General features: G+C 39.1%; 1 protein-coding gene across 1 annotated transcript in view; it reads left to right on the forward strand.

Annotated features, from left to right (window-relative positions):
* LOC113508737 (forkhead box protein K1) overlaps window positions 1–10,351 on the forward strand; it is a 45,522-nt gene extending 35,171 nt beyond the window's left edge. The window contains exons 2-10 of the mRNA XM_026891820.1: window positions 6,540–6,700; window positions 7,000–7,139; window positions 7,408–7,709; window positions 7,955–8,110; window positions 8,912–9,023; window positions 9,293–9,392; window positions 9,614–9,709; window positions 9,996–10,095; window positions 10,213–10,351. Of these exons, the coding sequence (XP_026747621.1) occupies window positions 6,540–6,700; window positions 7,000–7,139; window positions 7,408–7,709; window positions 7,955–8,110; window positions 8,912–9,023; window positions 9,293–9,392; window positions 9,614–9,709; window positions 9,996–10,095; window positions 10,213–10,351 (1,306 nt within the window). The remainder of the gene's footprint in view (window positions 1–6,539; window positions 6,701–6,999; window positions 7,140–7,407; window positions 7,710–7,954; window positions 8,111–8,911; window positions 9,024–9,292; window positions 9,393–9,613; window positions 9,710–9,995; window positions 10,096–10,212) is intronic.
* The last annotated feature ends 2,701 nt before the right edge of the window (window positions 10,352–13,052 follow it).

Consider the following 13,052-nt stretch of genomic DNA (forward strand, 5'->3'; position numbering starts at 1 on the left):
ATCTTTTGTTAGCCGGTCGAATTGGTGTCAACGAGCGTTATATATTGTAAACATTCCTTGATATTTTAAAAGTGTTAGAGATAATGTTGTTGGTAGGCAAAGGTTGGTACACAAAGCCGTCAGTTGTCATTGTCAGATAACGAATATCTGTGTGATAAGCGACGCGAATTCGTACGTTTGTTTTTTATTGTTTGTTCGTACGATTATTTTGGAGCGTAAATGCTATCACCCACTTGATTGGACAGATTTGTTTGCGTCCTGTTTGAAATTGGAGTTATTGGCTTTTCCATTTCGTTTACAAACATTTTTATCCGTTTCCAACCCTTGATTATTCGTATTTCGCTATCTATCCCTATCTATATTATATTCTTCTGATTCAATTCAAAACGTGACCTTAATTGATAACTAGAAAACAAAGTCATTGTTTTTAAGATATTTATGACTATTTTATTTACATCAGACATTAGTCATAGAACAAGGCGACGTCAGCTTATCTTAAAGTAGAGGACACACAGACAGCGCAAAAATATGAAAACTTGGACTAAACGTAAAACTTTCTTAAAAATTGCTGACATCAAAAGATTACACTAAAACCTTTCTCGGAACAAACAACTTTTCCAAGAATACCTCACGTTAGGACTGGCTGTTTGAGCGTTTATCTAGGAACTATACTTTTATATTAAATTCCATTTCCTCGGGAACAAAAATCCCCATCGTCTAAATCTATTCAAAGAATAGCTAACAATTTTCATAGCAATAACAGTAGAGTCGCATCGAGCATTTCCCCGAACCATCGGGCATGCACCCTGCACCGAGGGTTGCTATAAAATCGATACATTTGTGTGTTTATCTACGGAACGACGTTACGGCGCCACTAAAAACAGAAATAGGACGCTGCACTTTGTCAGGCGAAACAACACTTATAATATATTAATTTAATGTTCGCGAATTAATGTTTATGTTAGCACGTACACAAATTACACTATTAATTTAATTCAGACCGGACTCCATTACATAGTAAGTAATTGAGCTATTTAGTGTTTCAGATTAGTGGTAATTTTTAGTAAAATAAATAATACGAAACCTTTTTTCCGCAATGCGCTAATGATATCTGGTAGAAATCATTGACTGATAATACTGGCAAGTAAATAGTATCTACAATTTAGTTTCCATCACATGTGATTGAAGCATTAATTCTAAAAAGGTATTTTGCAATATTACACGACAAATGTCATGTTTGCATGCCAACCGATTGATAAATATGCTGATCTAATCTTTGATATTGTATCAACACAACACCCACAGTCTTCATAAATAATATTCAATTTTGCTGACTAAGATCCTAGCAAATATCTGCATTATAATAAATCTACTTTCTGCACCAAAATATGACGTAGTTTCTTGAACTCGTAATAAATCTCCGCAGTGTTTACAAACGCTGGGATCATAAGAAATACTAAGTTGCAAAGTTGTGCGATATCTAGCACTATTGCAATTCTAACTTGAGTAAATAATGTTGTTTTGCCGGAGACCCGTCTGTTTACGCATTGACGTCATTTATTGTATTAAATTGCCTATATTAACGTTACCCTAAGTACTATCAACATAGAACACAATAACATCTTATAATGACATGCAGTAAATTGTATTTAAACCTCTTTACTTACAAAAATAAAACTAGGTATTATTAATTAAAACAACAATGTTGGCAACCACTACGTAAAATTGCTACCAATTTATTCGCAACATCAGACAAAATTACAGACAATTGTTCGCTCACATAACTGTACTTTGCCCGCTACAATAGCATAGTAAATAAAAACCGATGACCTTTCCGCCAATCAAATGATCATTAACAATATCAGAGCATCAATGAATGGATGCAATGTAAACAAATACTACCCTCGGAGCGTTCACACGATGGCCGATGCTGGTCGGCGCTGCTCCAACGGCCCGCGCTCCACAATTATATTGCTTTGTGATTATTACCGTCCTTGCATAGAACGAAAACACGCCTTTGTGTACACAAATATGTAGTTGTTTACTACTTCTCTAGATTAGTAGTGCTAGCTGCACGTAACGCCCTCTGTTGAAGGAAAGTGAAACTAGTATGTTCATTTGTTTAGTTATAGATGGCATTGATTGTAGTAGTTGGTACACGGTTTGATAACAATAAAAAATATTTTTAAGTACTACTACTATGCCTAAATGTAAATAATATGTACAAAAAAAAAGTTATTGGCAAACAGTTTATTATCATTTTAAATTTATCAACGGTTGGCTCTTCATACAATAAAAACTTATCGGAAACACGGACCGGAAACGGAGTATTGAATTGAACGGTTCCTCATGCGTGTTACACGTTTACAAGGTATTAAACATTATTTGTAAATTATTTTATTATATGCATATGAAAATATATTTCTATATTGAACAGATTCTATTGTACATAACAATGTTTATTCACATGGCGAGTGACCATCTGAAGCGGCGATCACGCGACCACACTGACCTAATTCTCACAGCTGACTCAAACTTCGCGTGTTTACAAATTAGAATGCAACAAACTTCGTCCTTTCTTCGTATGAACTAATCAATTCAATAACTTTACTTCGAATGCATTTGTTACGTAACTTATAGTCTAGGAGTCCTGAAGTTACTGTTTCAATGAGTTATGTATTCATCATTAAGCGTTTAATGGAGTTCGGCGAATTCATTTGTTATTCCTGCGGTCTTATGAGATGTAGATTTGTTGTGTTTCTCTTTAAACAGGATAAACTAACTTATAATGATGTAAAGTTCTCAGTATCTTGCTTCTGATAGTTAATAAATAGATCACTGATTATTATAGCAGTGCTCTTTTGCGTAATGGGAAAATGTTAGCCAATATATTGCAAACAAGTGTAACTTAGCGGTAATAAGTTAAACAGTTGTGTTCGTAACAAGTGACGTGAGTTTGTAAGATTTCTTCCGAGTTTAGTTTAACTAAGTTTTGGCTTAGTTAAAACTTTTGGTTGTTGAGGTAAACAAGCAGACGACAGGTTTCTTCATTAAGTTAATTTTGTTAAACTTTACATAAAGTTAAACAAAATATGATTTATAAAAATGTTATCCCTAACTGTTTCCATCTCGGTTATGGGTATTGCAAACAAATTTATTATATTACCTATGGTAGACGACGAGTTCAAAGAAGAGTCGTATTTAAATGTCGCTTATGATAAAATATATCAAACTAGCGTATAGCGATAAAAATATAACATTGATCGCTATCCCACACGAACCATTCTTTATCGGTTCAATCTAACAGCAGAGATTGCGATTCTCACGAAGAAGCTAAGTACATAGATAAATGGGTTCCGTCCACTCTAATACATGTGCAGAACACCGACAGACCTTAATAAAGACGGAGGTATTCCCGGCGATGCACGATGCGCCCAAGGAAATTAATCCAACCATTGAAGCCTCTGAATTAAATTAATACGAACTAACGCTGAGGAATCGCAATGTAGAGCGCTATGTATATTGATATTCAGGACGTCTGCATCGTGGAGAATCCTTAATGAACGACTTGTGGGAATATTTCCCTTTTATAGCATACTTGCTTTTAAGCTACCTGAGAAATGTCGATATGTATTGCATTGCAAATGTGTGGAACGTGAAAATAGAAAGGTGGTAATTTAGTGTTATTTTTATTGTATCCTTTCTTCATGTTGCATATTAGTAAAATATAATAAAGCTCAGTTTGCGAAGTGTAAGCAACCTCGCAATGTCTACGAGTACTACCTCCTCAAGCGACTTGAAATTTTGCTGTTGAGAATGGAAGACGCAGCTCCAAGTTGTGTGACGCGCCATCTCGCTACGACAGCTACAACATCCAATATCAATCCCTCTCAAATATTAAATAGATAAATATTATCTTAGGTATTTTCAGACCATATTTCAATTTGCGTTCAACATGTAGTTTAGCGAAGTGACTGCCATTTTGTTCTCCAATAATCATAAAGTCTACCTACCACAAATATTATGGTAGTAAAGTTTAGACGTATTTTATTTGTCTAAGAACAACTGGTGAACATAAAAAAGTTATTTTACTATCGGCATCGTGGTTTTATTAGTTAGTTAGTGCTTCTACACGATGTTCTATAAAATACCTCGATACTAAAGCTTGATGGGGCTGTGTCATGATCTTTTAAGACTTCTTCCATATTGCTGGACCTTTCCTATGTGTTGCACATAAAATAAAAGATTATTTTTTTTATATTAAAATAAGGCTTAAACCAAATGAATATCAAGCTTGATTTCAGTTTGCAGTTTCTTCTTGCAACTATATTTATAGTCAAATAAAAATTAATATGCCTGTGTGATTTATGATAGAGGCTATAAGAAAATATCTATAATAGTTCTCCAGTTGTTGTCATAATAAACGCATAAATCTATTATTCTCTACACCTGCTTACTTCTAGGAACCAATAGATACAACACGGAAGACGGTACAACATCAAGCAAGCTTTAACATACTCGTCTCAATGAAATTCATACAGACGTAGTTAGTTAAGTCAGTGTAGGTAAACTTATGTAAATGTAGGCGAGTGCACATTCACATTCATTTCACTCAAATACAGAGCTTTGCTGCTGAGCGGTTCGGGCTTCCTTTAACTTGTAAATTATATGAGAACCAGTCGGCCGGGTATAGAGCAATGCGTTCGGTTTACTTGCGATGCACGTGGTTGTATGTTTATAGACTAACCTTATCTACCAAATACTAGACTACTATGTACTTACAATCGTCTTCAATGTGAACTTATGTATGCTGCATTAAGGCAGCGAATAGAAACACTTAAAAATAAATCGGGTTAAAAGATAGAAGTAACTTTTTTGCATGTTGGTTTTGGACTTCCGTAATCGAAGGCTCAGTGAGTCTACCTTCACAAAGGTATTATAAACGTAATTACACTTTACCCAATTTAAAAAAGGTCGGCCTTTTAATTTTCATTACCGAACAGTTGTGAGGTCAAAACAAAAAGGTAGCCTACAATTGTACACAAATAGCTAATTTGTTAAAAGCTGCGCTACCTTTAGTATTGGGGACACCTAAATTATAAATGGAAGCGTCCGAGGCTCTGAACGTATATCTAAAATAGATACTACAGTTCAACTGTGAGGTTGTATTTGTAGTACGGAGCTGTTGCGAAAATGGGCTTCCGAATTTATAGTTCGCTACTAAAATACTACAAATCAGCGGAAACTGTTTCGAGTATAAAGTACAGCGCAAAATACGAAGCTTTTACATTTTACACGTACGACAGAGAAATCCATTAAAGGATTTGATCTCTTACACACACATGCAGTGAGCTCTTTTATCGATTCCGCAAAATGCAACACATTGCGCACTCTCTGTAGTAGTCACTCCGATAGTACTACATTCGCAAGTTGTAAATGGATGCATTGAACTGGATATGAATGGTAATACACACGAGTGTCGGATGTCGGCGCGTAGGCGTGTGTGTCTATTCCGATATTGATTGAATCTTGGTGATGGAAACATTCATTATTGTCTACGTTGACAATGGTTATCATTATCGTTTCATTGGCAACAAATAGACGCAGCTGCGTTTATGTTGTGAATAAGTAATTGAGTTTATAGTAGGTAATAGTGGACTTACTTATAATAATGTAATATTTTAATGTAGCACACGGTATTTAATATCAAAAAAATATTGTTAAATTTAACATAGATAGTTAAAAGTTTGAATTGTGAAAAATTTACTATATATTATAGATTTTGTTTTGAAGAACTGTCGCTAGATAAATAGCTACATTGAAAGACAAGTTTGTTACTTATACAACTGCCTGTCTGCGACGGGGACGGCGACGTACGCTAAAGCTGTCGCAATTTGTGTGCAAATTAAAAACGTCTGTGTTGCAGACATAACAAACTCCCCTCTGGCGCTCAGCTAAAGTGCATTCAGAGCGTCGTCATGCCAACAGTTCATTATCTACCACCTACGTACGTCACGAGCGCCCCTGTTCGCTTATTGAATTTACTGCACTGCGGGCGCCAATAAACGGTACACCGTACTGTCCTAACTGTCCCATATCGTTTTAACACATACTTCTAGGTCATTTGCTTCCTCAATTATGTAGACCTCGTGACACGCCATGGCATTGTGGCGCCAAATGAGGGTAGTCGCGAGTTCACTAGGTCCCATGGTGGGCGCCAAATATTGATTGTTTATACTCTGACTTTAATGGACGCAATTTAATTCCTTTAATGCTTTTTCTGCTCGGCAGATTTCCAAGTTACAGCAAGTAATGGCACTTGGATTAATAATGAATGCGCTAGTTTTGGAAGAGGGTTTGTTTTTACAATGTAAAGCAGATACTTAGACCAGCACTTAAAAATGATATAGGTATTTATTTGTCTGGATTATAAATCCAGAACTATTGCGTTTATAAAGTTATAGATTATGCAGTGTTATAAGAAAAAGAAAAATAAAAATATGAAACTGACAATTAAAATTATGTTGTTTAATCTCCAGATGCACACTCCGCTTCCCATCCACGAGCATCCGGCTGGAGTTCCAGTCGCTGGTGGAGGAAAGCGGCGGCGGCGCGGGCGGGAGCTCGGCGCCCATGCCGCCGCTGCGGATCACCATCCCCACGGACAGCGACGGCCGGAGCCCGGCGCCCTCGCCTACAGGTAACACCACTCAAATGGGGTAGAGGACTATGTACATATATGGTTATAATTCATCCGTTTAGTTCAGTTGTAACTCAATCGAATCCAGGAATTGATCGCAAATAGAGTAAGAACGACTTCGTTTAGTGGGTACCATCTGATTAATAGGAATCGCAGTTCAGATAGTTACGATAGGACAGGCCCATTGTTATTTACCTGATTCCGGGTGATGCTGTATTGAGCTTGCCAGTCATCTTTTTGATGGGATCGTCCATTAAATTTTTGTCACCAATTTAATATATTTAATGTGTATGTTCTAGGCACGATAAGCGCCGCCAATAGTTGTCCGACGTCGCCGCGCGGCGCGGGCTCCTCGGGCCGGAGACACGCCGACCTCGGGCTCGTCGCGCACTACGCGGCGCTGGCTGACCATGCGCGGCCCAACTCTAATGGGACCGCTGTGAGTGCATTGTGAACAGATTTTGATAATAATACATTCTTGCCCTGATTACTATGCGATATGGAATATGAGCTTCAGAAATAAGTACAACTCGTAAACTCTTTTTTATTTCAGATGTGTTAATATTTCAGAACTCGGAAAACAGTCTCGGGTTAAAAAACGTCCTATTATCTTTCAAAAAGCGGGCTTATTTGTATTACAAGACTTTGTGTTTACATCCAGCACTAGAGATTCTTGCCCATATAATGGTTTTTATGTCGTATTGTAGGCATCCTCGTCGAACTCGGACAGCGGCTACGGCAGCACGCGCGACGTGCGCGACGTGCGTGACGTGCGCGACGTGCGGGACGTGCGCGAGGCGCGCGAGGCGCGGGAGGCGCGCGAGCCGCGGGACGACGCCAAGCCGCCCTACAGCTACGCGCAGCTCATCGTGCAGGCCGTGGCCTCCGCGCCCGACAAGCAGCTCACGCTCAGCGGCATCTACAGCTACATCACCAAGCACTACCCCTACTACCGCACCGCCGACAAGGGCTGGCAGAACTCTATTCGTCACAATTTATCGCTCAATAGGTAAGTTACCATGATACCTTTAGATTTATTTAGGACGATAACGGTTTTGTGTGGTCGATTACATTAATCATTCTTATGTCTTTCGATTTTGACGGGATCCAGTATTACCAGATAGAGTAGTCGATTCATTTCCTCAAAAAGTGTTAGAGTGAATGTAAAATGAAATATTGTTTATCTATTGTCACGGCATCCCACCGATATTTGGTTTGTATCTTTACTACACTTATTAATGATCCTGTTTTCAGATACTTCATCAAAGTGCCGCGCAGCCAGGAGGAGCCGGGCAAGGGTAGCTTCTGGCGCATCGACCCGCAGAGCGAGGGCAAGCTCATCGAGCTCGCCTTCCGCCCGCGACGCCCGCGGGGCGTGCAGTTCCGGGCGCCCTTTGGACTCTCCTCCAGGTACATACACTTATACATATGGTATATATGACGTCAAAAGTCAGATAGGACCGAAAATTCGCAGAGCAAGATTTGGGTAGGATACGAAAATTTACTAAACAGATGCTATTATAATAATAATGTTGTCATAAAATTCGCCAGTTTTCATAATTAGTAATCTTATATTTCAAGACCCTAGTTTCGCAATATGATTGTAAAAAAAGCCTGATCTGCCAACTCTAGAAATTTCACTTTACGATCACAGGTACCATCACACAACCCTTATAGGAACATAGTATAGAAATTTGCTGTATTAGTTTCCTCTAATGTTTGGCAGGTGCTTTGCAAGTAAAGTTGCCAGATCAAAAGTCAAGAAAAAACCCTAACGAATCCGGACAGGAATCGTGCTTATTTTTAAGCAGACAGTGATGTAATAAACCAAACACGGCTAACCCCATATGCGGGGATTTGTGGAGAGGTAATCACTACAGCCGGAATTATATTATCTGTACTGCTAGCGTTGTGTTGAGGCGCATTCTGGTGTCACCACGTACACATCAGTTATGTCGACTGATACCTTTGGTTCTGTCTCGGGTTAAGGTTTTATTGATTTTTGAAATTTTGTTGAAAATTTTTGACTGTGAAGGGCAATCAATGGTTTGGTGTCTGCGTACGTTGCTGTGTACGTTCAATATATTTTTGAATAGTATATAAGCTTTACTCGGTAAGCTTAGCGGGTAGTAGAGTCCAGCAAGTTGTTTGTCCTTCCCTGGCCGCGCCTCGACACGCGCGCGTGCGGGCCTGACCGCGTCCGTGTTGCAGGAGCGCGCCCACGTCGCCCTCGCAGGTGGGCGTGTCGGGGCTCGTCACGCCCGAGGAGCTGTCGCGCGAGCCCACGCCGGACCTGTTCCCGCCCGAGGACCACGACCACCAGGTACCACCTCACACGCAACTTTGATATAACTAACGATAGTTACTGAATAAAAGTACACTTAAACTGCTGCCGAAATGTTCAATTATACTGATTTCTTTAAGTTTTTAATAGATCAATTCCATTGATCCCTCAAACACTACTTTATTGCACTTTTTTCAAATTGTTTACTCTACCTCTTGTGATTTGTTTTGCTGACTGTTCTTAGAAAACTAGAAGACGACAATTAAAAACACTTGCATGTAGTTGAAACTTGTTGCTGATAATTTCAGCAGGCGAGTCAGCAGCGGCTGAGCAACAGCAACAGCCAGTCGACCCAGTATCTGTATCCGCAGCGTAGCGGCGTCAGCCAGAGTGCGCCCGGGTCACCAGGCATGTTTAATTATTATAGTTTTCATTATTATGTCGATCATTTGGCACTACACTTACTCATTTACAGTTTCGTTTACCGAACTAGTGCCAGACACAGCATCAAGAAATGTTCATGAACTTACCAAGAACATAATTTAGAAGAGATTATTAGTTAGTACTGCAAGAGCTGATCTTAATATAAAATGAGATCGTTATGAAATGTTTGTGCTTATATTGCGCAGGTCACGGGCTGGCGTATAGTTCCGCCGGCGGCGCGCTGGTGATGGCCGGCCATCAAATCACCGTCGTCACCAACGGCGCCGGCGGCGAGAGAGAAGGTAAGTAATTAGCCCACACGTGATAATATACATGTGCCTAGATGTCTACTGATATCATTCATAATATGTGTATCTCTTCGGGTGCTTTAGATTTGTGTTTGCACAAAAGAAATATTAATTAAGGGACATGTTTTGAGCAAAAACAATGTTTATTTATTCATGCTTAGAAATTCATTTATCAAAGTAGTATTTTAAGATTAAAAGCATTTCTTGAAAAAATCTTATTACACAAATGATTTAGCATTTGTTTTGTTTCTTTGCAATATATGTGTGGTTCGTTTTCCAGAGAAGTACGTGGTAGGCACGACCGGCGGTAACCTGGTGTCCATCCAGGAGGAGGACGTGCCTGCCAACGTCGTCATACACCAGCACTCGCCTTATTACAGGTCCGTATTTACACTGCTGACGCTTTGTATGTTAACACTGTGTTACGACCACGTTTAACAGTGGAACTTAGTTTCAAGTTACCTAGGATTTTTGCTAACCAGTTATGTCCCCCACAGCGGCGGCTACGGCGGCTCGGGCGAGGAGTGCGGCGCGGTGGGCGGCGAGCTGGTGATCTCGGAGGCGGGCGCGTCGCCGCCGCACAAGCGCGCGCGCCACGCCGCGCTCGGCAGCCGCGCGCAGCCCGGCGGCGCCTAGCGCGCGCCGCGCCGCCGCGCCCCGCGCCCCGCGCCCTGACGCGCCCCGCGCCCCGCGCCCCCGCGCCCCCGCCCGCGCCCCCGCCCGCGCCCCCGTCGACCGACAAGCGAACCCCGCCCTCGCCACCACCTCACTCTGTACTCTACCACATCTCATCTTCTGTACGACTCTGGTGCAATATTGTACTTCATGTGTACTTGGCTCTTTTCGAGACCTGTGATTAACAAATAAATGACAGTTTAACTAGATATTCTGTTTACTTTCACATGTAGAGCGCCGTCCGAGGGCGACGGCGCCCGACGAACGCGATAGCTTATTGACCAGACATGTATCAGTCTGATAGCAAACGTTTGAACAGTTACAAATCGCTTAGCGAATCGTTCTACTCGCTTACCTCCATCGGTCGACGCACTGAGGATATCGTAGCAATAATAGTGATACGGAACTATAAACAATTGAGTTGTTGAACAAGACAGTGTAGTATTAGTGTCCGTGTTAAGTTCTACTCTTTAAGTTATAAACTTTTGTTTAGTAAGACGCGAACGAGCTTTAAGGCGAAGGAATAAGGAGTGAGGTAAGATGGAAACGTTTCGCCGTTATATATTATAATATGAATTATATGGATATTTAAACGCTTCGGTCGGCCCCTGTGAACCAGGTGCTGTTTCACAAATGCATATATTATTATTATATCCTATATTTTGTTTCAACGGCTATCGCTAAAGCGTTTAGCTCGGTCAGGTCATCAAATTTGTTAATCTATTTAATTTAGAACCTGTTTCATACATATTGAGTTTTTAAGAAAAATTGAAAACTTCAAAATCTTCGAACTTGTGTTTGAATAATGCCGTCATAAACAAAACAGGCGCTTTACTCGAAATATCAAAATAGCATATTTTAACTCTTGACTCAAAGTTTGCAGTAAAGCCAAACTGTCGAGATCTACTACTCTTTTGGTTTTTACGCACGCAATACTTTGTTGCCAGCTTCGAAAATATTCGAATAATTATTGCCATGCTTAAAAATGTTTGTAAAAGTGTGTGTAAACTTAGGTGTCTATAGAAATTTATATTCTTAAATTAAATATTATATAAAAATGTACACGGACTATATAAAGGTTAAACTATGCAAAGGTTGAAATTCTGTAGCCGTTTGAATCTCGAGGTTTGAATATAACGGAATATTTCTGAGGCTGGCATTATTATCTAGGTGAGTGCAATGATAGTGTAAACGTTCATAAAGTATTTAAATATATGTATAAATATTATTCGTATTGCTTGGAGATTATCAACTGGGTAAACAGATGGACTTTACATAAATGTCACAAAAGCTAAATGCAAAACAATAAGGCAATTAGTTGCTTGATAAGCAAATTCATACTTTAAAGCGGGTTGTCTTTTCACATCAGGTTGGCAATCTCTAAGTATTTACAGATCTATAAACAATAATCCAGGGTTACTATAAAACAACCTCATGCCTTACGAGTTCGACTCGTGGGGCAAAATGTATAAACGATGTAGATACAATTTATGGCTATAATAGTAAAACGGTCGGTTTTGATACAGGTTCTCCGGACTCAAACAAGTGAAGACTAGTCCACGTGGACCAAGTCGTTATTGCCTAAAGGTATTATAGGCATCTTACAATCCCAATCAAGTTCAAAAGACGCTACCAAACAATATATTTTTTTAATTTATATTCGGAGTCTTTCTCATTCAGCCCGTATTTGAAAGTTTCGACTGCTCAGGACCCCTCAATGTTTTTTGTTTTATTTCTTGTAACAAAAAGGTATCCATTGATACCTTTTCTTTCCGTTTTTTCTTACTTACCAAATCCGTGATAAGCTTGAGAACCTTATCAATTCTCTGACCATAAATAATAAAGATTTTCGGAACCATTTTAATATACAATTTGATTTCCCTTTTCGGAGTAAATTGATATCCAAATATATCCCTAACATCATATTTGGTCGTCTACTCTTAGAAAATAACTCGAAAATGAATGTTATAAAATTATAGCGAATTTAAAAGCAGGTGCAACGATCCAACTTAATTTTTTAGCTAAAACAATTGTATTTAAATAAATTTTGTATAGGCAAATTTACATAAATGTTGCTATAAAAATCTCTACAACGAGTAAGGGTGGCCAGTGTCTAGTCTGTCACGGCATGCGTATAATTTGTGGAGTTTTTTTGGAGTAGGAATACTATATTGAATGAGTTTGTGCTGCGTATACAGCCTCTTGGCTCTTCGCTGTAACAGTGGCCTTACAATGCCTGATTGGTTTCAAAGTATATTTAACTTAGACCTTTAAAAGCGGTCAAATGTTTTGAACCAATTTAAAAAGTAATTCGGTGTTTAATGTTGGAAATACTTAGTGTTCAACATGTAATCGAACGTTTAGGCACGTTGCACCTGACTCAAACAATTAGAACGAATTTCTATGATTTAAAAACATACGTCTACATATAAATGTAATGTGTAACATACTGGTCTGTTGATATATCGCTTTATACATTTAGCTACACATGAATAAAATATATTTATAGGTAATCTCCGACACCTATTTTAGATATCGGTCGATATAACATGGGAATATTTATTATTTCACCGTCAGCTATAGGAATCTTAGTTCGATTCTCAAGCTGTTATTCGAATATTTAGTTTGTCTGTAAAAATCCCAATAACACATTGAGATTGTG

Source organism: Trichoplusia ni, chromosome 3 (assembly GCF_003590095.1).
Source record: "Trichoplusia ni isolate ovarian cell line Hi5 chromosome 3, tn1, whole genome shotgun sequence".
Lineage (NCBI taxonomy): Eukaryota > Metazoa > Arthropoda > Insecta > Lepidoptera > Noctuidae > Trichoplusia > Trichoplusia ni.